Here is a 27,835-nt window from a genome sequence, read left to right on the forward strand (position 1 = left end):
ATTTCCAGTGTTTTTGATTCGCGCCAGTAATGCCGGGGTGAGATGGTATCTCATTGTGGTTTTAATTTGCATTTCTCTAATGGCTAGTGATTGCACTTTCTGTCATTTTAATGACCCTTTGTTTTCTTCACGTATGATGTCCTTGATGTCATCCCACAACTTGTCTGGTCTTTGGTCGTTAGTGTTCAATGCATCAAATCTATTCTTGAGATGGTTTCTAAATTCAAGTGGGATATACTCAAGGTCATACTTTGGCTCTTGTGGGTTCGTTCTAATTTTCTTCAACTTCAACCTGCATATGAGCAACTGATTGTCTGTTCCACAGTCAGCCCCTGGCCTTGTTCTGACTGATATTGAGCTTTTTCATCATCTCTTTCCACAGATGTAGTTGATTTGATTCCATCTGGCACAGTTTATAAGCAATCCTTTAATAACATGTATAAAAAAAGATTGTAAAACAATGGTTCTCAAAATTTTAGCAGCATCAGAATCATCTGGAGAATTTGTTAAAACAGTGATTGCTGGGACCCACTCCTAGAGTTTCTGATTCAGCTGTTCTGGGGTGTGGTCCAATAATTTGTATTTCTGTTAAGGTCCCATGTGAACCTGATGCTGCTGTTCCAGGGACCACTCTAAGACCTATTGCTGCAGGGCAGTAAACAAAACTTTAATAGTAATTTTTTAGGTGGTAAACATGTATAGTATTTTATCTACTTATAAATTTTACTTTTATGGTGGAAAAAATTCTAAGGTCTTCAACAGGAAAAGTCACAACAACTCTATACATGTCATGAGGAAAAACAATGAAATCTAGTGAAAAATAATTGATCTGAAGTCAGAAACTCAATTTATGTGACTGTGATTTTTATGGTATTTAATCATTCCACAGTTCAATTTTCGTAAGAAATCTAAGTCTTGCAAAAATGTTATAAAACTAAGTGAGAAACACTTCATGCTCCCCAAAGAAAATAATTTTAATTCAAAGTGCTCAAGTGAGGGTAGCACTGGAAACAAGTGTTCGTTAGGCTTAGGAGCTGGTAGATCATGTTCTAAGACAAAAGCAAAGAAAGAATACCAAACACACACTGTGGGTGCCTATATTTACATACAGACAAATATTAGGGAAGATTATTTCTTGTATCTCTGACTTTAATAGCTTTATTCTATTACATGATCCATAGTAAGAAATTCACTTCATGTTTTAACCAGTAACATTTAAAGGCATACACATAACTGAATAAAAAGTTTCCTGAAACAGTAACTTCCGTATTACATGTAATGCATTCTGGCATTTTCTATTTCTAATCTATTCCATTTACACAAAATTGTTGATTGCAATGAACTAAATGTCAAAACCTACTAGTTGCAAGAGGCAGAGCTAACATGGTACTACAGTAAGAAGCAGCACGCCATCCCTCCACAGCAAAGCCCCGAAAAACTAAGTAAAACAGAGACAAATGTCAATCCTGGAACTGTAAGTGTCAAATGAAAAGATAAAGAACTCAGCCAAGCACCTAACAGAATAAGAAACTGCCAAAAGAACAGACAGTGAGGATATGAGCAGAGATCTGTATCAGCTAATGCAGCATGGATTGGCCATCATGGATTCCTGTCAGAGATCAGCGAACAGGGAGCATGGGAAATCAGCTTTACGGAGCTCCCAGAGGAGAAAGAATATCCGGTAACCAGTGATATACACTTTCCCACCCCCCATCCTTATCCTCCCTGCTCGGCCTTCACCGCTTCCTAGCTGGCTGCGGTTGCTTGGCCAGCCAGGAAGTGTCGGCTCCGTGCTGCTTGGATGCGCCCTGCCCACAGCAGAGATTGGGGGACAAGGAGTATGGGAAAGCAGCTTCATGGAACTCCCAGCAGAAGACGGAACATCCGGTAACCAGTAAAACATGGCTTCACACCCCCTATCTTTCTCCCCACATTCCGCCTTCGCTGCTTCCTAGCTGACTCCAGTCACTTGGCTGGCTGGGAAGTGCTAGCTCCATGCTGCTTGGATTCGCCCTGCCCACATTAGAGAATGCAGACAGGGAGTACAGGAAATCAGATTCACAGAGCTCCCAGCAGGAAACAGAGCACCTGGTAACCAGTGATATACACTTTCCCACCCCTCACCCTTCTTCCCCCAACTTGGCCTCCGCTGCTTCCCACTGGCCACAGTCTCTTGGCTGGGAGGCACTCGCTCTGGCTCTGTGCAGCTTGGATTCACGCTGCCAACACTGGCCAGCTGCATCAGTGCCAATTCTTTGTTGCTGGTGTTGCTTTTTTCTGTTTCTTTTGGTTTCTTCCCTGCCTCTCACCTCCTCCCTCTCAAACACCTGGCTCCGTGTGCCATCTTTGCATCTTCCTGAAAAGTTGTGAAGCACCGCCTGGCTGGGGAACTGCTTCCCCAGTCTGCACCACCACATTGCTGGGATCCCCGGGAAATTTTTTTGTTTGTTTTGTTCTGTTCTGTTTGTCTTCTTTTTCGTTTCACGGCTTGGGAGCCCCTTCTAGATGGGCTGTAGTGTGCAGCTTGGGAGCCACTTCCCCTGTCTGCGCAGCCACGACAGTAGGATCCCTGGGGGCATTTTTTCTTCTTTTTTCCATTATGTCTTTCTTCATTTCTCAGTTTCTCATTTCTCTATACTTACCTTCTTTTCCTGACTCCTGAATACCTGGCGCTGTATGACATCTCTGCCCCTTCTGGCAAGGCTGTACTGTGTGGCCAGGGAGCTATTTCCCCAGTCTACGCAGTCGCACCAGTGGGATCCCTGAGCACTTGTTTTCTTTCTTTCTAATTTTTATTTATTTTATTTTCTTTTTTCCTTTTGTTTTCCTCCACTTCTCAGTTTCTTGTCTCTCCACTCCACTGGCAACCTCCATTAGCAATCTATCTTGTTTGTTTTTTTCTGACTCCTGTTTCTCTCTCCTCTCTCTCCTTTCCCACACCCATTTTAGCTCCACACATCACAATCTCTCCCCTCCTTTCTGCCTACCTACACCGTGCGCCGAACATCACACCCACAAGCAGCACAGGCACAGCCTATCAGACCCTGCCCTGCACTGACTCCCAGTGCTCCCTGTCAGCCATCGTATGTGCCACAAATAACACATCCTAGCCCCTCCCCTTCAGCTGGAACCGCGCTGCTGCACCATAGCTGAGTGACTCGCTCCGCCCATTGGACAAGGAGGTGAAAAATATTGTGCCCACAGATAAGCAAACAACAAAGAACGCACAACCCGCCTGCTCAGACACAACGAAATAAAAAACCAGGACGAAACAAACAAATCTACAATAAATACATGAAGAAAATAACTACTGAATGTTCCAAAGACAGCACACAATATAAAAACATATAAAAAAAAGGACAGGATGGTTTCAGTAGACATTCAAAATAAAACACCAGATAGCTCTCTCGTAGAAGGAAAGGCACTGGAACCACCTGATCGGGAATTCAAATCTCTAATATTCACTGCTATCCAAGAGTTAAAGCATAAAGCAGACAAAAATAAGGAAAAAATACATAAATTCATGGAAAAGGCAGACAAATTCATGAAAAATACAGGCAAAAAAATGGAAGAATTCAAGAAAATAATACAGGAACAAATTCCAAAATAAATTCACAACTACAAATCATACAAAAACAACAATTAGATATCCAAAAGATAAACAACAGGATTTCAGAAATGGACCATGTCACAGAAGGGCTGAGAAGCAGGTTTGAAACGATGGAAGACAGGATCCACAAAACTGAAGACAAACAATTAGATACAACTGTTTGAAGAAAAATCAGAAAAATGAATGAAGAAAAATGAAGAAATCCTGAGAATTACGTGGTATACAATCAAAAGCAAAAATCTGCAAGTGACTGGAGTTCCAGAACAGGGGGAGAAAACGGAAAACACAGACAGGATCACTGAAGAACTGCTGACAGAAAATTTCCCTAATATTATGAAAGATGAAAAGCTGACCAAGAAGCTCAACAAACCCCATACAGGACAGACCCCAAAAGAAAATCACCAAGGCTTATCATAATCACACTCGCTAAAACCAAAGACAAACAAAGAATCCTGAGAGCAGATTGAGAAAAATGAAAAGTCACATACAGAGGGGAAACAATAAGACTAAGCTCTGATTATTCGGCTGAAACAATGCAGGAGAGAAGGCCAATAGGATGACATATATAAAACCTTGAAAGAAAAAAATATATCCTGCAAAACTGTCGTTAAAATATGATGGTGAAATTAGGACATTTCTAGACAAACAGAAATTAAAGGAATATGTGAAAAACCAAACCAAACTTACAAGAATTATTAAAGAGAGTCCTTCGGTTTGAGAACAAACAATATGAGATCACAGCCTGAATAAATCTAGGACGTAAGATTGTACGAAACAGATACCAACCTAAGAAATGAACTCTCGAGGACTATCCAAAACCAAAAAATTACAACAGGGAACCGGACAGGTTAATCTGTAAATGACAACAACCTCAGAACAATAAAAGAGGGAATAAACGGTGCTGGTATAGAACTTTCTAATGGAGAGGACGGCAAGCCGATACCAAGTAATAATAGACTGGTTCAGCTTTAGGAAGATACTGGTAAATTTCAAGGTAAAGACAAAGAAAGTTAACAAACCTACAAATCAAAATAAAGAAGAAAAATATAAAGTCTCAGTAAAAACAAAAAAAAATGAGGAAAAAAGACCACAAACAAAAGGAATTCAGCACAGGAGAGTAAAGAGGAACAAAGAAAACATCTGCACCACAAAAAAAGCAATACAAAATGATGGCAATAAACTCACACCTATCAATAATTACACTGAATGTAAATGGCCTAAATGTATCCATAAAGAGCCAAAGAGTGACAGAACGGATAAAAAAATAGGATCCATCAATATGCTGTCTATAAGAGACACACCTTAGAAACAAAGATGTAAATTTATTAAAAATCAAAAGATGGAAAAAAATATATCAAGCAAACAGCTACCAAAAAAGAGCAGGAGTGGCAATACTAATCTCAGACAAAACAGACTTTAAAACAAAATTCACCATAAAAGACAAAGAAGGGCACTATATAATGATTAAGGGGATGATCTATCATGAAGACATAACCATAATAAATATCCACGCACCCAATGATAGGGCTCCAAAATACATAAACTCTAACAGCACTGAAAAGAGAAATTGACAGTTCCACAATAATACTACAACACACCACTCTCGGTAAAGGACAGAACATCTAGAAAGAAACTCAACAAAGATACAGAAGACCTAAAGGGCACAATCAGCCAACCTGACCTCATAGACATATATAGAACACTACACCCAACAGCTGCAAAGTACACACTCTTTTCCAATGCATGTGGAACGTTCTCCAGAATAGACCACATCTTAGTCCATATAGCAACCCTCAACAAAATCCAAAAAATTGAGAGAATATAAAGTATCTTCTCTGACCACAACACCACCAAAGTAGAAATTAACAACAGGAAGAGAAAGGAAAAAAAAAATCAATTACATGGAAACTGAATAACGCCCTGCTTAAAAACCACTGGGTAACAGAAGAAATCAGAGATGGAATAAAAAAATTCCTAGAATCAAACTAGAATGAAAACACATCATACTAAAACCGTTGGGACACAGTAAAGGCAGTCCTCAGAGGTCAGTTTATAGAAATAAAGGCACGCATCAAAAAAGAGGTTAGGGACAAAATCAAAATATTAGCTACACAATTTCAACAAATAGAAAACAGCAAAAAAAGCTCACAGCCACCAGAAGAAAGGAAATAATAAAGATCAGAGCAGAAATAAATGAAATAGAGAATAAAAAAACAACATAAAGAATCAACAAAACCAAAAGTTGGTTCTTTAAAAGGATCAACAAAATTGACAAACCACTGGACAAACTGACAAAAGAAAAATAGGAGAGGACACAAATAACCCAAACAAGAAATGAAATGGAGGACATTACAACAGACCCAACTGAAATAAAAAGGATCAGAACAGAGTATTATGAAAAGTATACTCCAAAAAAAAACTGAAAACCTAGAAGAAATGGACAAATTTCTAGAAACATGCTACCTACCCAAACTAACACAAAATGATGTTGAAAATCTGACCAGACCCATAACAAGAGAAGAGACTGAAAAGGTAATTTAAAAAAAAAAAAAAAAAAAACCAACAAAAAAAAGCTCTGGCCCATATGACTTCACTGGAGAATTCTACCAAATTTGCAGAGAAGAGCTTACACCAGTACTACTCAAAATATTTTGGAACATAGAAAAGGAAGTGATACTTCCGATATCATTTTATGAAGCCAGCATAACCCTGATACCAAAACCAGGAAAAGACATCACAAAAAAAGAAAAGTACAGACTAATATTGCTCATGAATATAGATGCAAAAATTCTCAACAAACTTCTAGCCAACAGAATTCAGCATCATATTAAAAAAATAATACAACACGACCAAGGAGGATTCATAGCAGGTATGCAAGGATGGTTCAACGTTAGAAAATCAATCAATGTAACCCATCACATAAATAAAAGGAAAGAAAACAATCACATGATCATCTCAGTCGATGCAGAAAAGGCATACGACAAAGTCCAACACCCGTTCCTGATAAAAATTCTCAATAAAATAGGTATAGAAGGGAAATTTCTCAACATAATAAAGGGCATCAATGCAAAACCAACAGCAACATCATTCTTAATGGAGGGAGGCTGAGAACATTCCCGCTTGAGAACAGGAATAAGACAAGAATGCCCTTTATCATCACTCTTATTTATCATTGTGCTGGAAGTCCCAGCTAGAGCAATAAGGCAAGAAAAAGAAATAAAGGCATCCAATTGGTAAGGAAGAAACAAAACTGTCCCTATTTGCAGATGATATGATATTATACATAGAAAATCCTAAAGACTCCATGACAAAACTACTCGAACTAACAGAAAGACTAAGCAGAGTAGCAGGATAGAAGATAAACATACATAAATCAGTTGGATTCCTATACACCAAATAAATAAAGAGAATAATGAAAAGGAAATCAGGAAAACAATACCATTTATAATAGCCCCTAAAAAAAAAAAAAAAAACTTAGGAATAAATCTAACCAGGGATGTAAAAGACCTATACAAAGAAAACTATAAAACACTACTGCAAGAAACCCAAATGGATCTACATAAATGGAAAAACGCACCATGCTCATGGATAGGTAGACTCAACATTGTGAAAATGACAATTCTACCCAAAGCAATTTACAAATACAATACAATTCCCATCCAAATACCAACAACATTCTTTAAAGAGATGGAAAAACTAACCATTAACTTTATATGGAAAGGGAATAAGCCCCGGATAAGTAACACACTACTGAAGAAGAATAAAGTAGGAGGACTCGTACTACCTGACCTCAGAACTTACTATACAGCTATGATAGTCAGAACAGCCTGGTACTGGTACAACGACAGATACATTGAGCAATGGAACAGAATTGAGAACCCAGATGTAAATCCATACAACTATGGACACCTGATCTTCGACAAGCACCCAAAGTCCATCAAATGGGGAAAAGACAGTCTTTTTAACAAATGGTGCTGCCAAAACTGGATGTCCATCTGCAAAAAAATGAAACAGGACCCATACCTCACACCATACACAAAAACTAATTCAAAATGGTTCAAAGACCTAAATATAAATCCAAAAACTATTATAGAAGACAAAATAGGATCAACACTAGAGGCCCTAATACACAGCATTAACAGGATATAAACCATAACCAACAACACACAAACTCCAGAAGATAAGCCAGGTAACTGGGAGCTCCTAAAAATTAAACATTTATGCTCACCAAAGACTTCACCGAAAGAGTAAAAAGAGAATCTACAGAATTGGAAAAAATTTTTGGCTATGACAAATCTGACAAAGGTCTAATCTAAAATCTACAGGAAAATCCAACACCTCTACAACAAAAAGACAAATAATCCAATTAAAAAATGGGCAAAGGAAATGAACAGACACTTCACCAAAGACATTAAGGCAGCTAACAGATACATGAGGAAATTCTTGTAATCGCTAGCCATTAGAGAAATGCAAATCAAAACCACAGTGAGATACCATCTCACACCGCCATCACTGGCACGAATCAAAAAAACTGGAAATAACAAATGTGGCAGAGGCTGTGCTGCGGGGAGATTGGAACTCTTATGCACTGCTGGTGGGAATGCAAAATGATACAACCATTTTGGAAAACGATATGGTGCTTCCTTAGAAAGCTAAAAATAGAAATACCATATGATCCAGCAATCCCACTCCTACGAATATATCCTAGCGAAATAAGAGTCTTCACACGAATAGACATGTGCACACCCATGTTCATTGCAGCACTGCTCACAATAGCAAAAAGACGGAAAACAACCTACATGCCCATCAAAAGATGAATGGATAAACAAACTATGGTACATACACACAATAGAGTACTACGCAACGATAAAGAATGATGAACCTGCGAAACATCTCATAACATGGATGAATGTGGACGGCATTATGCTGAGCAAAATAAGTCAATCACAAAGGGACAAATGTCATGAGACCACTAGTGTAAAAACTCATGAAAAGGTTTACACACAAAAAGAAACAATCTTTGATGGTTACGAGGGAGGGGAGTGGTGGGGATGGAAAAACAGTAAACAGACAATAGATAAGTGGTAACTTTGGTGAAGGGTAAGACAGTAAACAAGACTGGGGAAACCAGCACAGCTTGTACAAGGCAAGGTCATGGAAGCTCCAGAGACACATCCAAAACCCCAGAGGGACGGAATTGCTGGGCTGAGGGCTGTGGCGACCATGGTCTCGGGGAACATCTAGCTCAATTGGCATAATATAGTTTATAAAGAAAATGGTCTACATTCTACTTTGGTGAGTAGCATCTGGGGTCTTAAAAGCCTGTGACTGGCCATCAAAGATACTCCACTGGTCTCGACCCTTTGGGAGCAAGGGAGAATGAAGAAAAGTAAAGATACAAGGGAAAGATTAGTCCAAAGGACTAATGGACTACAACTACCATGGTGTCTACCTGACTGAGTCCAGTGCAACTAGATGATGCCCAGATACCTCCACTGATTGCTCTGACAGGGATCACAACAGAGGGTCCTGTATAGAGCCGGAGAAAAATACAGAACAAAATTCTAACTTGCAAAAAAAGACCAGACTTACTGGCCTGACAGAGATGGAGAAACCCTGAGAGTATGGCCCCTGGACACCCTTTTAGCTCAGTAATGAAGTCACTCCTGAGGCTCACCCTTCAGTCAAAGATTAGACAAGGCCATAAAACAAAATGAGAGTAAAGGGGCACACCGGCCCAGGGGCAAGGATTAGAAGGCAGGAAGGGACAGGAAACCTGGTAACAGGGAATCTAAGGTCGAGAAGGGAGAGTGTTCACATGTCACGGGGTTGTTAACCAGTGTCATAAAACAATATGTGTACTAACTGCTTAATGAGAAGCTAGTTTGTTTTATAAACCTTCAGCTAAAGTACAATAATAAAAAAAAAGTTTCACCATGAACTGGAAAAAAAAACCTGCTTGTCGCTCATGACTCGTAAGAAAAACACTATTTTAGAAGATCTAACTCTGAGGAAAAGAAACAATTAAAAATCAGCCTAAACTGGAAAAGAGGAACAAAGGGATCATAAAGCCTTTTTCACTTTAATTTAACAACTAGTGTATGAAAAAATACTTCAAATACTAAATGCTCGCCTAAGTATAGCACTTTAATTTATATGACTACCTGTGAGATGAGCCGGGTAAGAAACTGCCCATTATAGATAAAAAAAAGAAGGATGTAAAGGATTAAAAGCTTCACTTAAGGAGCCAGCCAAGGTTAGCTAGGTAAGCAGGGGCAGATCTGGGATTAGTAATCAGCTCTCATAATACCTGATTCCGTGTATTACATTTTAGCAATAGATTCTGAGACTACCTGAAAAGCTATTGTATTTTTCAGCAGAGTTAAGATTTACGTCCTGAATTCATTTTTTTAGTTATAAAATGATTCACTGCCTTGAGGAACCCAAATCTTTCTTTTCTGACATTTTTTAAGAAAAGATCTGATGATTCCCTGACTTGTTTCTATTTCTAAACAAATTTAAGCACTTTGCAGGTTAAATTACACTTTTGAACTTGCTTTAATTGCCACATTTAATACAAACACATAACATGCTATATTATGCCAAGGATAACTAACTAAATTAAGCAGAAACATAAGAGCATTATGGATTTAAGAAAATAGAAAGAGTTTAAAGTACAACAGGCATTTAGAAATGTTATAAGAATTTTATGGTTGTAAGGCTAAGTATCGTAAGAAGCTCCTAAAGGTGGGAAAAGGCTACTTTTTCTCTGGATAGCTTTAGATACGTCATCTCTCTAGGACAGCTTAGATCTAATCTTGCCAGCGAAGGATTAATTTATGAGATTTTCATAATTTTGTAAATACTTACTCTCAACAATTTGGTGTGTATATCTGAAATTTCACCTAACTCTGTTGCTTCTAAGTTGATCTGCATCAACTTTTCATATCTGTATGAAAAATAAGTCAATTATAAGTCAAATAAGAAAAATAAGTCAATAAAAAATTAAATGAGTATAATGAACATATAGATTTTAAAAGGTATTTCATAAATTAGAATTTTTATTATCATAGCCATTTAGGAATAAAAAATTGATACAAAGTCTATAAGCCAGTAGATTCCAAAAAACCTCAAAGTCTTTCTAAAGGAGGAATTTTATACTCCTCTACTCATAAATCTGCAGGTTAAGGGATAAAATGGGAAAGGCAAATTAATTTCAGAGAGTCATATGCCAAGATAATAGTTAAAAATTAGATTTCAGCATTAATTGGTGGAGGCCAATAGCAAATGCTGATTTCATTTATTCTATTTCCTCTGTAGTGTTAAGTAATATAGCCTAGGAGGAGGGAAATTTAAAATATCACTCTATTTCAAGACATCCTCAGGGATAAGATTAATAAATGAGAGTAAACTAAAAGTGATTCCTAAAATTCTAAAAATATCACCGAAAGGCAATTTTGGCATACCTCTCCCTACTTCCCTTGTTGATTACAGGTTTTATATTTTCCTATTCAGAGTTTCTGCTTTGGAAGGTAAACATAAGATCCTTCTATGGCAGATTACCTTTTCCTTCTCAAATGGAGGGGGGAAAAGCCACCAAAGAGACGGTGTTCATTTCTTACCGAGAAATGTTATTTTTGCCTTTGTGATGAAGCAACTACTACTAAGCTAAGGCTGCTCCTCATTCTAAATATTATAAATAACTGATTTTATAATTTAGGACAAACACTTGAATAGCAAGCTATATTATGCTAAGGATAACTAAATAAATTAAACAGAAATGGAACAATAGTTAATATTTTTATCACTGTAAGTAAAGAAGTAATCTACTCACATTTTTACAGTTTTTTCAATGTTTCTGATGCAGAATTCCAATGTGATCACAACTTCTGTCTTTTTGTGAACAGCTTCATTATAGTCATCTTTAATTAATTCACTAAAAAATAATATTATTCCCATTAGTTCACCTAAGGAATTATTTATTTTTCCTTTTTCTATCACTAAGTACACTGCTATACTACTGTACAAATACATTTCATAATAACTTTCTTGATATATTATGAAAGGCAATTCACACTTTTTGGGATACTGTTATTAAAAATATTTGTGACCCTTATACATATCTGGGGCACTTATATTTCCATAAACCATTACTATTTATTAGGTTCCCAGTTTAGAAATCGAAGGCATTAAAAATATAGTAAGGAAAAAATCTACAACCATGCAATTAAGTTGTATAGCATTACATTTCGTACTACCAGAATTAATCTTCACTACTCAGAGTAAATTGCTGTCAGATGTATATTTTAAACCAACTAATGTGATCTCTAACGAGCCCTGATGGCGCAGTGGTTAAGCATCCGGCCACTAACCAAAAGGTTGGCAGTTCGAATCCACCAGACGCTCCTCAGAAACCCTATGGGGCAGTTCTACTCTGTCCTATCGGATTGCTATGAGTCGGAATTGACTCAACAACAATGGGTTTGGTTTTTTTTGGAATGTGGTCTCTAGAGAAGCAGGATGGCATATTATATAATATATAGTTGAAGGGTTTTTGGTCTGCGTTGGGTCAACAAACAGGGCTGAGGACTGTTTTTGAATGGCCCACAAGCTAAGATTGGTATTTACATTTTTAAGGTTGTAAAAACAAAACAAACAAGAATACTCACAAAGTCTAAAACATTACCGACCCCGGTCTACATGAAAGACTTTTCTCATGACTTATTAATCAGTAAAAAGAATAAAAATTTCATAGATCAGACTGGAGTACATAACAAGAGCAAGAGAAAATGAAACCTGTTGGTAATGATACTATGAAAATAGAGCTAATACTTTTCTTTTTCCAGGAACTGTTTGCTAAAAATAAGTAAGTTTCTTAATGGAAATAGAAAACCACATGCTTACAAACTAGTATGCGACCCCACAGAAAAATACTATAAGAACAAATTTATGGGTTTCACATAAATGCAACAGACAAAAAAAAAAAAGCCTTATTTTTTTCGCTTTCTAGAAGCAGCAGCAGAAGAGCAAGAATGATGAAATGCTTCTAGTATGCTTCTGCAAGAAGGGATGGGTGTGAGGTGGGTACACATTCTCCGTCACAAGCCTTAAAGTCCAAGGGCGCTATGACCAGTGAGATGAGCTCAGGGAACACACGTGTTAGCACCTCTTAGCCACAAGGCCATTACTATGTGTGTACAAAATTCAAAACCTTCAAGTGATGTTGTGTGGGACTGGAGACATGACTCTCAAGAGACTCATTTATTCTCCACTTTTATCAAATGGAAAGATAATGTCTATAAATCATGAAAGGAAGAAAAAAGGTCAAACTCATAATCATCCACAAAGTATTTCTTACAGTCACTTTCAGAGAGCGAATACTTAACTAGATAATCAATACTGTGACCTAGAATAACTACATTAAGTGATTTAGTGAAAAATTGCCTTTTAAATTGCTTGTTAAGGTGAGTACTCATATTCAATTATGAGTATGTGTAGGATTCAGTAAGTGTATGATCCTATCTATATGGGATGTCTAGAATATGCAAATCTAGAGGCAGAAACTAGATTAATGGCTGCCTAAGGCTGAGCAGGGGTGGAGGAGGTAGGGGGTTGGGAGCAAATGAGTGACTGCTAACAAGTACAAGATTTCTTTTTAGGGTGATGAAAATTTTTAAAAATTAGATAGTGGTGATGATGCACAACTCTGTGAACATACTAAAAACCATTTTTCTTGTACTGTACACTTTAAATGGGTGAATTATAAATTATATCTCGATAACGTTGAAAAAAATGAGTGTGTACTTCATTTGAGGAAAAGATGGGAAAAATGGATAGAAAACAGGAGAATTCTGAGAACTTAAACCCTAGAAAGAAGTAGAGATTGTACTGGATAACAACAATGAAAAACGCCTTCTAAGACAGAGAAATGCCAACCACATTGAGGTCCTTGGAAAAGGAACTTATCTGCCACCACACTATACAGTGTAGTCTAAGTTTTTAAATTCAGACTCTATTTGTCCTGTTTCACAAGGTTACTGAGGGAATCAAAATGAAAAAATAGCTGCTAAAATGTTTTGCAAACTAAATGTGAAACAAATGTTTACTAATAAAAATCAAACATCTGACCCTAGTCTGAAGAGGTAAAGTGTCAGAGATGGGGTGATTATCAGTTATTCAGTGAGGTCTATGTGAAAATCAAAGGATCCCTGGTGGCACAGTAGTTAAAGTGCTTGGCTGCTAACAGAAAGGGCGGCGGTTGGAACCCAGCAGCCACTGCGCGGGAGAAAGATGCGGCAGTCTGTTTCCATAAAGATTACAGCCTTGGAAACCATATGCGGCAGTTCTATGAGAGGAGCACTGGTGGCACAGTGGTTTAGCGCTTGTTGCTATCCAAAAGGTCTGCGGTTCAAATCTATCAGTTGCCCCATGAGAGAAAGATGTGGCAGTTTGCTTCCGTAAAGATTTACAGCTTTGGAAACCCTAACGGGTAGTTCTACTCTGTCTTATAGGGTCACTGTAAGTGGAAATCGACTTGGTGGCAATGGGTTTGGTTTTACGTGAAGATCGATTATCAATCTATTACTTACATCAACCATCGTACTCCCTTTCGCGTTAATTCCTGGTAAAGCAGTAGAGTACTGGTGATTCTACAGGCATAACACACAACTCCTGTAACTGCCTAGTGAAGAAATATGAAATGTCAATATTTGGGGCTAACTGTGGTACAGGTGTAAGAAAAACTTCTATGCAAAAAATTCAAGTTTATGCATTTCTATCAGGTTAATTAAAAACATAATAAAGTACCAATTTCTAAAAGCTAAGGGCAGACAGAGGTGCAATAAATATTTTATCCTTAACATTAACTAAACATACATTGTCTCAATAGAATTCTTATGTAACAAGTTCAAGAAAGGCTAAAAAGTAAAGAAAAACATGAAATAACTAAGAGAAAAGATAACTGAAATGAATAATTTCCTGTATCATATAGGCATATATGAAGACAAGATACTTTATCCTGCTTCCACTATTGATAGGATAACTTTAGTTCAGATTTTCACGAAGTAATTCAATTAAATACTAACCTTAGCCATGCTAGCATCCCCATCTAAATCATAACGTGGATGCACTTTAGGAAGAGAAACTGAAATGTGGAATAAAATATGAAATATGAAATTAAATACCTAAAATGAGAAATAAAGAATTTTTAATAAATTACCTTTATCCTTTATATAGCAAATAGGATTTCTAAGTTAAATACTAGTGGGAAAAAACTCATTAATGTACTTTTCTGATTAAAAAAACCACTAGAAACAGTAGTGCTCACTCCTTAACAAATTACCTCCAATATCTGTAGGGAGTTAACATTTTTCTTAAATAAATTCCAACAAGAGCTCAACACTTCTCTTTAAATAAAATCCTAATGACCCCAATAGAAATGTAAAAATCTGGGGAATTTCTTTTTTTCCCAGTAGAATTATTAATTTAAAAGATTCTAAAAATGCAGATCTGATTGTTCACAGACTCTAAAGGCTGGCACACAACAAATACTTGCTGAAATTCATGAAGATAAAAAATATTATCCTGATTGTTAGCAAAGCACGAAAAGCAGAGCGCTACAGTAAAACACACAATGACAAACTGCCATTTTATGAAACAAAATATCTGAAGCCAAATTATGTGGCTATGAGGCTTTTCAATTTTATTACCACTCTCTTTCGACTAGTTTACAAAATTTTAATACTTATGAAAGTTCTACATTAATGTTATCATCAATCAACTTTATGAAGATCACAAACTTTTTATAATCACAGGGTTATTTTTTACTGGCTAGTAGGACCAACAGCGAGAAAAATCCCAACTTACTTTTTTCAAACATTAATCCTATGGTGCTCAGAGGTTCCAGGCTTACTACAAAGATAGGATTTTCCTCCGTTGTTTTAGGGAAATGTTGTGCCAGTCTTCCAGGCTCTAGAACTAAGCGTCGTCCTTCATAGATAAGTTCTTGATTTGAAGAAATAATTTTGGTTTGTTTATATACCAGTTCATGAAATACAGTAGCACTATGTGGGAAAAATCCAAAGGGACAACATAATTGGGGATAAAATGAGAGGTTAAAAGCCTCTTCCCTTTTTTTTTAATGATGAGTGCTACAATACTTATTTTGAAGTGTATTTCCAAGATCGTGTTCAGTCCATATATATACTGCTTTGTTAACCGTACACTGTAAAGTGTATTAAACCGAATAGTCTACATAACCTGTCTACAGAGCAATCAATTCTAAAATATTTTTTATGTTTGGATACCTGTGCAATATAAAGTATTCTTAATATTAAATAACGGGGAGTCAACATAGCAAAGAGGCTAAGAGCACCAACCTTGGAGTCAGACTACCTGGGTTTAAATCCCAGCTCTTCCACTTATGCTTGCTCTATTACCTTAAATTCCTTAACCTCTCTGTGCTAAGTTGCCTCATCTTAGCAGAGAGGGAGTAATAATAGTACCTACCTCACAAAATTGTTGTGAGGATCTGGTAACAAATATGTGAAGAACAGAGACCAGTACTTGAAACATTAATATATAACGTTTGTTAAATAAGACGACCAGGAATTTTCAAAATGATACTCTAGGGGAAAAGGTAGATTTCCCTGAATATATCTATGAAATCAAAGAAATGTTTGGGCAGCAATGACATCTAACAAAAAGCCTGGTCTGCCACAAGCCTCCGTTGTGATTCGGATCAGGTTTAGGCAGGCTTTTTATGCTCAAGTATGCTTTTAAAAAGAGAACAGTGACCAACACCTAACTACGATGAGTGTTTACGGAAGAATATATCTTATATGATTTTATCTAATTGATTTTATTCCCTAATATAGTACCAGCAAAAGCCCCTTTTAATGAGTTTTATGAGGCATCAGAACTGCTATTCGAATCTTGTCAAAACAGAAATTATGGCATACAGAATGGGTGTAATTTTTTTTCTTTTTCTTTAACATTTTGAGACCATTGGTAGATTCATATGCAGCTTTAAGAAATAATACAGAGAAATACCATGTACCCTTTACCCAGTTTCTCCCAATGGGAACATCTTGCGTAACTATGGTACAATACCACTACCAGCACGCTGACACTGATACAACCCATCTATCTTAATCAGACTTTCCCAATTTTACATAAAAACATGTGTGTGTGTTTAGTTCTATGGGTAGATTTGTAGTGTAATATGCTTTTATGTAAAACGATTCCATATACATCTAGCACCCACCAAGTGCTTTATGTCATATATACACGTAAAAACTATACTAACTCTAAGATTTATGCTTTAATATTTTTAAAATGACACAATAGTACTCTTAATAAAACCAGTCCATTTATTACTAGATGCTATTTGTGGTTATGTGATTATATAATTTGAGATAAGGAACAGAAACTAAAGTATTATTATAAAACTTACAGTTTAAGAACAAGTTAATTTAACTGTAAATTTTTAAAAATCAGAACATTAATCCTTTTACTTCAAAGATAAGTGAAAAGAAATATACCAAGCACAAAAACATTATTTCCTAAGTGGGAAAAGGCTGCCTGTGGTAAAGCTGAGGTATGTCTTTTCCATTTCCTCTCCTAATTTATCAAGGTATTTATTATATAACACAACATTTTGATATAAGCAGAAAATACAAAAGGTACTTACGTATTATAGCTGTGAATATAAATCTTATGAGCTGTCATTTGTTGTAGTGAAAAAACATGAATTATCATTCGGTGAAGTATATCACTAGTTTCTGCAAAAAACTGATCAAAACCCCAACATTTTTCCTGATCTGCCTCAAGGATGTTTGCAAGAACAGGGGTAAGTAGAACTTGCAGACCCCTAAAACAGTATTGAAAAAAGTTACTGAAGAGTGAACGTAGTATATTTTGTTTAGGTACAAAATCAAAATACTCACTGACAAATCAAAAGAACTGCTATTACTATTATTAAATTAGATCATTCAAAATTTTAAAGATCTGCCAACTTTCAAAAAGCCAGGTAACCTTTATCTAACATTACTTTCCAATCAATCAGGGGTTATAGCATTTTTACGTTATCTTTTACTGATTATTTTCTTTGATCTCCTCCTTCCTGAATTTCTTTACTTTTCATACACATTATACTACTGTACATACGTGACTATTGGGTGAAATCAGGTGATAAGAATCATGTGATCATAAGGTAAGAAATCATGGTTTGATATCCAGCATAAAGTGGGACTTAATGTCCTTTTAATATGGCTCTCCAATATCTGATTTTATATGCTGAATTTATATGCCTTTTTTTAGTGTATTACTTTAGGAAGTAAAATTAAAATAGTAATCTTGAATCAACTGGTGCCAATTCAACAAGGAATGATTTTTGACTAATAAGCTTGTGTATTTTGTTAAAAATGAATGGAAGACCTTTATTCTTTCTCATGCTTTCACCAGATTACAAAGCATGCTCAAATAACTCCCAATTATGGAAATGAAATATTGACTATGTGACAGACATTGGAAATAATTCCTTGTCTGTTAACAGTTACTAAACTTATTGAAGTATGTAGTGGGCATTTTTTAGCTTTGCCTAACAGGTACCCATTCAATCTCCTGTTGGTAAGAAAATCCACACCTTTCCACTCTCTAACTCCATTTCCTATGCAAAAATGGGCATGAGAGCCCATGGTTATTATGATTAATTTGAGGTGGTGGGTGGCAGTATAAGTTAGTCCAATGAGAATCAACCCAGAAATCTTTGCTAAAATTACTGGGAAAGAAAATCTTTCTTCCCACTGGACTTTCAAAGCTGTGAGAACCTGAGTCTAGGAATGGCAGCAACCATCCTGTGGCTGCCAGGAAAGAGTCTGACCGAGTGTGAAGAGAATTCAGAGAAAAGCAGATGTGAACAATAAAAACAGACCAAGTCTTGATGACACAGTCTGAGTCCTAGGAGTCAGGTGAGCTATGAACTTCTAATTATAAAGTCAATCTATTTCCTTTTTCACTTAAAACAGATGAATGAGATTTTCTACCTTGTGTTGACTAATAAATATAAGAAAGAGGATGGTTATCTTTTTGTAGCTGTAACATTTTTCGTAGCTGTTATCACTGTTGATTTGTAGTACTTAAACTCCTTACTATCTTAAAAAAAAAAAAATTGTCACATATTATACTTTCTGGTACCTAAGCAATTTTTATCAAATTATTGATAACCTGGTGTGATAAGACTGATTAGAGAGAGAAGGCTTGTTACCTTCCAGAAATAGGCACTTGGTAGTTTAGATTGTAAAATTACTCATTTTGATTTGCAGCAATATAATTCTGAAACAGTAAGGGTTAATTTCCCCTAGATCTTTAAATTTTATCAATTTTGATCAAGATCTCAAAGATGAGTATTTCCTAAATCAAAATTTAGCACAAATAACTATTATAATGTTAAATTTCTGCTCTCCAACACAATAAATTTCCATTGGTAATTCTCATTGTATGATATAATTTCATTTTGGAAACTTTCTTTTTCAGAACAACAACAAAAAACTATATTGTAAGAACAGTGGTTTTCAAATTATTTTAGCAGTTGAACTCTTGGTTTAAACAAACATTCATAAAGCCTAATATATACAATAAGTGATATTTACTTAGCTTGTTTTAGATATTTATTTAGATGTTGACAGTCATACAAAAAGCACTCACAACTTATCATAGGTGTGTGTGTGTGTACACTTAGGATTGCTAACTACCATACTCAGGAAAAATGGAAGTTAATTCAGGAACCACAAATTCTGAATGTCGAAGAGTATCTTAGCTTTTTTCCAGAGGGAAATCTAAAATAATTTACTCTTAACTTTTAAAAAAATTTTTTTTATTGTACTTTAGATGAAGGTTAACTCTATTTTTAATTTATTTTACCTTAATTCTTTCTTAATGACAACAAGATTTTTATCTGATATAATTTATTCCAGCTCTGCCTGCTAAATTAACAAAGATCCATATGAACATTTGAAGCGCTAGAAAAAGTACTAGAAAACTACTGTTCTTACCTTTTGAATAATTTGAACATTTTTAAAAAATGAAGATAATATTAAACTTTTTGAGTTTTTGTTTTTCAGAGCTCTAGTTGAGAAATTTACTCATATTTATATTACTGTCTGTGGTCAATTTAGAGGTCCGTATAAAAGATACCAAGGTCCTGAGCTAGATCTCCACATTAGGCAGAAATTCTAAAACCAAAGACTAGCAATCTCAAAAATGTATGCCCTTTGTCATAAGAGAGATCTGGTGAAATTATTTATATAGATCAGAATAAACCTTTACATCACCATAAAGGCAAAAATCACTACAGCATATGCTTTAATAACATCTATTAAAAAAAAAAAAACTCAAAAACTCTACACTTAAGTATTTGAGTATTTGTGATTTTAGTCAGTGAAGATTTTAAACATCAAAATGCAAAAGAGAATTAGCTACCCTGCACTTACCTAGAAAGACTACAAGAGACAGGCATGTCTCCACTCCAGTCAATTGGTCCATTTTCCGCTTTCTGTACTCCAGATATTGCACCAGAAGGCTTTCCAGTAATTATTTTATACCTTTGGAGGAATAATAGTAGAATAAAATAAGCAGTTAATTACTGCATGGTCTATTAATGGGCTTTGCAAAATATTTCCTCAATTGAACCTACAATTATCTACTAGACGAAACTTTGTGACTGATGTTCACGTGATCCATAAAACAATCAAAATACTTTGAATTTGACTGACTGAAGTAGAACAGTGGCTGTACGAATATTTTATATATGCCATAATTAATTTTCATTTGGGCTCTCAGCTCTCAGAGTGCCATATAACAGCATCTTGATGTTCACAACAAAAATATTAATTTTTCCATCTGAAAAGATTGAGCAAACACAAAAAAGTTAAATCACAGAATGTCTCTTGACCATGAAAAAAAAAGCATCTAATCCCTCTTACCCATATCATCCAAAGGTACAGTCAACTGGACTATGAAACTACTGCAGAAAGAACACTAGTATTTTTTAAAAGATACACAGCACAGCAGCAGGAAGATTTTCTTTGCATATTAAAAAAATACATACAAATATAGAAATAAATGCATACGCCAAAATTATGAGCCAAATTTAATTTGATTCGTGATGAAGGTGATGAAAATAAAGATGAAATGAAGGTAGAGGTGGGTGGGAAAGCAAAAGAGCACTATAAAGATGTAGCAATTCAATGACAGTAGTTCTTTTAGGCTTTAGCACTTTCCTAAACAAGACTTAAAAGTAGAAGAGAAATAAGAACTTCACACCTTCAAGAACACTTCAAGAATGTAGAATACAGGAGAATCTCACCTATGCTTATAAATGCTATTTCTGAGAGAGTATCTGTATATACTGTCTAAATAAATGTGTTCTGAGCACACTGATCTATTTTTTTAAAAGTAGAACAAACCAGTATAACTGATTTGGACCTGTTTGCTGCTTCCTCAGAAGAGGCAGCCAGGATTTCTGACTTAAGAGTTTTTCAGAGGAGAAAAATAAAGTGAAAAATAAGTTGCGTCAGTGGTGATCGTTGTACAACATGGTGAATGTGATTAATGTCAGTGAACTGTACACATAAAAATGGTTGAAATGGCAGATTTTTGTTATATATTCCACCACAAGAAAAAAAAAGTTGCATTCACATGAAAAGGATCTGACTGTGGAGAAATAGGTGAGACTAATGCAAGAAAAGAAGTGAATAGAATACAATTTGGCAGAATTCTTAAGGGAATGCTTAAAAATTCTTGAAAAACTTTCTGGAGAAACCCTGAGAGTATGGCTCCCGGACACCCTTTTAGCTCAGTGATGAAGTCATTCACCGTTCAGCTGGGGATTGGACAGCCCCATAAAACAAAACGGGACTAATGAGGCACAGCAATCCAGGGACAAGGACTAGAAGGCAGGAGGAGACAGGAAAGCTGGTGATAGGGAACCCAAGGTGGAGAAAAGACAGTGCTGATATGTTGTGGGGTTGTTAATCATTGTCAGAGGGCGATATGTGTACTAACTGTTTAATGAGAAACTAGTTTGTTCTATAAACCTTCATCTAAAGTACAAAAAAAAAAGAATTATCTACGTGAGATCAAACTGACAACAGCAACTCGAAAGGTCTGATGGGAGGCCTAGGGGACAGTGAATTGAAGACAATGGTGATGGAATAATTTGGAAAAGGACAGTGAGAACAGCAGCACAACTGGAAGAACGTAATCAATGTCACTGAATTGTACAAGCAGAAATTTTTGAAATGGTGTATCTTTGGCTATGTATATTTTCACCAAAACAAAGAAGGTCCTCCAAGGTCGAGAAGGGAGAGCGTTGACATGTCATGGGATTGTTAACCAATGTCATAAAACAATATGTGTACTGACTGTTTAATGAGAAACTATTTGTTCTGTAAACCTTCACCTAAAGTACAACAAAAAAAAATTTAAAAGAAAATTCTTGAAAAAGTCTTAACTAATTTTGACAAGATCCACATATAAACACATTCGTAACATGCCAATGAGAAGCTGAAGGATTCATATTGCTATAATGTGAGATAAATGCATAATTTATTAGTAAAGTAAAATAATCATTATTACTAACTACTTCAAGCACCTCCGAGTATTCATTAGCATCAATGTTCACAAAAAGTTGACTCTGTCCACATGGTGGATGAACAAAATCATCAGGTGATCCTAGTTGTTTATGAGTCGTATCTCCTTTATTAAGGAGCATCACACTCTTATTTTAGGACTACAAACAGCACGGATACTGCTTTAAAACACACCTATACAGATAAAAGTATGATTAACTGTTTTGTTGTTGATGTTAGTTGCCACTGAGTAGATTTTGACTCATGGCAACCCCATGTGTGCAAAGTATAACTGCTCCATAGGGTTTTCAAGGCTGTGACCTTTCAGATGCAGATCACCAGGCCTGTCTTCCAAGGAGCCTCTAGGTGGGTTCGAACCACCAACCTTTCAGCTAGTAGTTGAGTGCTTAGCCGTTTCTGCCACCCAGGGACTCCGATTAACTGTTAGGTACAATTTATTTTTATTGAGAAAAGCACAAATTGACTCTCCATTTTGGTTAATGAAGAGATGTTATGAAAAGGGCACAGGTATAAAGCAGGCTCAAGATGATGTTATACCAACATCACTGGTACAGTTAATTGATGCCTTCTTCCTATGAATACGTTCATTGTCCTTGCTGTAAAATATTTAGAAACCCAGGTTTTGGCAACAGTCATTATACCATCTGAATTTTTTACTTCCTCAAACCAGCAAAAAGAAAAAATATACTTCTCCCTCAATTTTCTGAGATGAGAGTAAGTAAAATTGTGATTTTACAGTTGTGTTTATTACTTTAAGTCACATTTGCTTCTAAAGGGCAGAGTCAAGTATATAAAGGTCTGAGAGAACTGACAAACCGAAAAGAACGGTCGGGCAGGTCAGACCGTCAGTGAGTTACTGTCCCAAACCATTCACTAAACAACGTTCATAACCTCACAGTTTACGCTTATGTGGTTTGGCTGTATCTCATGAAGTCAGACCATTTACTAATTACTTTTAAAATAAAAAGAAATATGGTCAATGGATGTATTTTATAAAAAATTTCCCATCTAAAAATCCATCCCTCTTTTCCTTCATTATTTGGTTTACAATAAGTGATTTTATACGCAGTAATTATCCTAATTACTATGGCAGTACATAAATTTATACTGTACTAGTGAAATGCATTTAGTCTCTGGCCTGAATCTGCAATACTAGAAAAAAAAGTTTAATATTACATTGCTGCCAAGAGTTTTTTCTTTTTTTGTGAATGGTAAAAGAAATCAGATCAGTTCAGGAAGAACTGTATTTCTTTTAGATATGGTGGTGGTTCTAGTACTTCAGAGAGCTGTGTTATTTTTTCAGTTCTATGGAGGAAAAATTCCGACAAATACACAAAGTGAAATAAGCAGTGTGATGAAATAAAATCCAGAAAGCCATATATTTTTTAATAATGGATCAAAGATTGTAGGATGAGAAACACATAAAAAAAACAAAACAAAACAAGAAAGTATAGTCAGTAAAATACTAGATGCTATTTATACTTTGTATATAAGACATTTAAATACAATACGGAAAATTATGCTTATACTCTTTCATAAGGCTGCATTCATATTAAAAAGCTCAAAGTATCAGAAATAATCACAAACTCAACTTTCATTAGCACACACCTCTGATGTATGATGAAAAAAGATAAAGATACATTTTAAAACTTATTTCTAATTTTAGATGGAGAAAGGACTTACATCACTTCCTTATTTCTACGAGGCCCTTCAAATGGTCTAAATGGCAGTGATCCAGTAGCTGCATGGTAAAATGTTACCCCAATGCTCCAAAGATCAACTGTTGCTCCGTATTTCTTTTGGTGATCTTTTCTTAACACTGCTCTTTCATACATATCAGGATGCTAAAAAGAAAAAAGAAAAAAAAAGGATTAAAAAAAACTATTAAGTTGTGACCTCTTGTAATACATTACACTGACTACTCAATGATGCCTAGAAATTTTATCATGATTTTCCTAATAATTTCACTTTCCCATTCTGAAAAGACTATTTCCCATCTGTGTCTCTCTCCTTAATCCTTCAACACCATTTCCTCTGAGCCCCAATTCTGACCTCACTTCATACTTCAACCAGGAAATGGAAGCAATCTGAGATCAACTCTCCCTTATGCCCTTTACCAAATACCAACCTACCTGCATCTGTATTCATACTCCAGGCCTACTTTCTAGTTACAACAGAACTGTTCCTATCAAAGGCCAGCTTTTCCATTTGAGCTATGGAGTCCATTATACAGTCTCATTAATTCCATGAATCAATTCCTGCAATTACTCCTTTTATTTTATGCATCAATTTCCCCCTCTCCATTGGATCATTTCCTATCAGCTTGTAAGCATGCTTTAATATTTTCCATTTTTAAAACTCTAACTTGGTGAAGAATATTGAATATACCATGGACTGCCAGAATAATGAACAATTCTGTCTTCGAAGATGTACAGCCAGAATGTTCCTTAGAAGCGAGGATGGCAAGACTTCGTCTCACATACTTTGGACATGTTATCAGAAGGGACCAGTCACTGGAGAAGGACACTATGCTTGGTAAAGTACAGGGTCAGTGAAAAAGAAGACGACCCTCAACAAGACAGACTGACACGGTGGCTGTAACAACGGGCTCAAACATAGCAACAAATGTGAGGATGGGACAAGACTAGGCAGTGTTTTGTTCTGTTGTACAGAGTCGTTATGAATCGGAATCAACTTGATGGTACCTAACAACTCGATCCCACAACGTCCTCCAGCTATCTTCCAATTCTCTGCTTTCCAGCACAGCAAAACTTCTCAAAATAGCTGTCCACATTTAACACTGTCTTGGTTTCCTCATCTACCATTCAGGCCCATGACATTAAATATCATTTACATACTTTAACTTCCAAAACTATCTCCTGCTCTGAGCTCCAGATTTATATACCTACGATTTTCTTGAATGCCTAATAGGCAGCTTGAACTTAATGTGTCCAAAAATAGACTCCTGGTCTTCCCAGTCATTTCCCCCTGATCTCTGTCCTCTAAGTAAACAGCACCACCATCTATTCAGTCACGTATACCTAAAACCTTGATTTTGTTCCCTCATCCCTCCATGCAATCCATCCAAGCAAGTCACATTAAATTCTCTAGAATCAACTCAGAGGACTAATCTGACTGGGTTCACTGGGGATATAGGCACCAGAAAAGTAACTTGTCTAATGTTAACCATGTCTTTAAGCACAAGAGACACTGTACTAACTGCTGATAACAGGTAAATGCTATAGAGCATGTCTTAGGAGCTTGAAGGATCCAGTGATTCTGATGGACATTTAACTCTGCAGGGAACAACCAGTAATCACACATGCTTAGCCTCCTGACATCTGCCCATAAAGGAACTATGCAGTGGCAACTTTAAGATTCTTGGAAGATAAAGCTACAAGAGGGTACTCTGGACCACAGTAGACTCCAAATCATCCCAAACGAAAACAATCTCTTATGACATTGTGGAATCTGGCTGTAGCCCAGGGGACTGGGAACCAATGCAGGTAATACTGGTGGGAGGGTTCTTCTAAATGATATGGTCTAGGAACCTGACTCCCAAAGTATCACAATCCCTGAATTTTTTTTTTGGGGGGGGGGGTAGTAAAGGTGGGGGAAGGAGGACTCTTTTGAGAAATACATTTTAATTAGAAATCAGACGTTGAGATGTGCAAGGCAAGATCTGGGGTTTGAGGTGGGTGTCCAAACATATACCTACCACATATATAGTGTCTGAGTGGTTTTGGTACCTCTGGTGCATAGCATGTAAAGTAACTATTTTGGAAAGAAGTGCTAGCCAGATCTTTGACCTAGCAGCTGGTACTTAGTGTATAAATGGTGCCATGAATAGGCCCAGAGTACCTAGACATGTCTGGCATCTTCTGGAACATGAGGTCACCAACCTGGGAAGAGACAAAGGGGTGATCTCCTCAAACAAGGACAATAATGTATTGCTTAAGTGGTATAGCTGGAAGCTATTACCCAGGGAGTAACTGACTGGTAGGGGCTTGACACATGCTGGTCTGTCTGACATGTCAGTGAGTATCAGTTCTCATGTGCTACTTGGACTTGTGTAGGGCTTGGTATTACAGGCCTGGGTCACTGGAGCATCCGGAGCAGGAGCAAAAGGAGACAGCTGCTCTGAGGTTCTCAGGATTATATTACTGAAAAGATATTCATTATATTAATGATTGTGGGGGAAAGAATGCTGGACTTTAGACTATGGACACACAAAGCAGAGAGGATTTAACATCTGGTAATTAGTTCTTGGGAGCTTCAAAATGAGAGAGGTTTTCATTCAAATATGGAATATTTCTAGATTGTTGGGCTTCAGACTATTGTTCATCTAATTTGAAAACAAGGCTGGGCATAATCTGAGACGGGAAATAGATCAGAATAAAACCTCAGCCTAGAGTACAGCATGGATTTGGAGTTAATTTATTTAATGCTTTGGTGCTCCCAATTTAAAAGCCTGTTAGAGCTAACAGCCGAACTGTGGTCGTAGAAGGATATGTGGAAGAGTAATCGTTGGTGTTGTGGGACTGGCCTCGGGAAGGCTCGTGTAGGACTTTAGTAACCACAGTAACTGGGAAGGGCTACTGGTATTTAGCGGGCAGAGACCAGAGAGGGGGTATTTTTGCACAGTTTTTTCCCAAGAATGCAACTATATGTAAATTAAGGGAATACTGTACTTTGTTTAGTTAGAAATTCTGCTAAGAACTGTTCACTGCTTTGGCAAATCATGTCAATGAAAACAACCCCACTCTAATACGTGATTTGCTAATACAACATACATGTAAACTGTATTTATGACAACACAGGCATTTGACTCTAAGTGAGTGGTGGCAAATGATAGCTAACCTCAAATGTGAGCAAAAAACAAAGCTCTAATTTCTGGAAGAAAATGAAATAGAAAGGGATAAGCTGGTGCTCCTGGAAATAACACTGTGTTTGCATTCAGCGGTGCAAGCATCTGAACTGCTTTACTTCCTTTGCTGGAGTTGTGCCTGAGCTTTTACACATTAAACACCTATCATTTGATTATAAGATACTTCTCATTATTATTAAGATATTACGCTATCCTTCTAATTGTGCGGGTTGGTTATATTATCTAAGAATTTTATTTCGAGATACTAAAGGGAATACTACAAAATATTTATTATAGAGAGAGGGGATTGGTCTGAGAGTTGAAATCACTATCCTATATGATCTGGTCGGCCCCTGCTTAACTCTCTAATTTCAGCTCCTACCACTCATCCCTTCACTCACTAAACTCCAGTCTAACTGCCATGCTTTCTGTTTCTCCCAAGGTCATTCTTTTTTTTTTTTACACACTGAATTTGGATTCTCTTTATCATGGCAGCAGTTCTGTTAATATCCTATTGAATAGAAAGACTAAGTAAGAGGCATACGAAAGGCCACAGCCTTGAAAACCCTAAGGAGCAGTTCCGTTCTGCACACATGGGCTTGCCATGGTGTACAATGTTGTTGTTGTTGGGTGTCATCAAGGCGATTTCGACTCACAGCGACTCCGTGTGACAGAGCAGAACTGTCCCAAGGTCATTCTTGTCATTGC

At 36.5% G+C, this 27,835-nt stretch overlaps 1 protein-coding gene across 6 annotated transcripts in view; it reads right to left on the bottom strand.

The window, feature by feature from the left end:
- TBK1 (TANK binding kinase 1) overlaps positions 1 to 27,835 on the bottom strand; it is a 61,661-nt gene that overhangs the window by 13,093 nt on the left and 20,733 nt on the right. For all 6 annotated transcript variants that reach the window (XM_023736110.1, XM_023736111.1, XM_004381550.2 and 3 more), the window contains exons 6-13: positions 23,944 to 24,104; positions 20,101 to 20,211; positions 17,301 to 17,480; positions 15,476 to 15,672; positions 14,695 to 14,753; positions 14,200 to 14,291; positions 11,445 to 11,546; positions 10,481 to 10,559 (exon numbers count right to left, since the gene is read on the bottom strand). In XM_023736110.1, the coding sequence (XP_023591878.1) occupies positions 10,481 to 10,559; positions 11,445 to 11,546; positions 14,200 to 14,291; positions 14,695 to 14,753; positions 15,476 to 15,672; positions 17,301 to 17,480; positions 20,101 to 20,211; positions 23,944 to 24,104 (981 nt within the window). The remainder of the gene's footprint in view (positions 1 to 10,480; positions 10,560 to 11,444; positions 11,547 to 14,199; positions 14,292 to 14,694; positions 14,754 to 15,475; positions 15,673 to 17,300; positions 17,481 to 20,100; positions 20,212 to 23,943; positions 24,105 to 27,835) is intronic.

The sequence above is a fragment of the Trichechus manatus genome, unplaced genomic scaffold (assembly GCF_000243295.1).
Source record: "Trichechus manatus latirostris isolate Lorelei unplaced genomic scaffold, TriManLat1.0 scaffold00086, whole genome shotgun sequence".
NCBI classification, from domain to species: domain Eukaryota; kingdom Metazoa; phylum Chordata; class Mammalia; order Sirenia; family Trichechidae; genus Trichechus; species Trichechus manatus.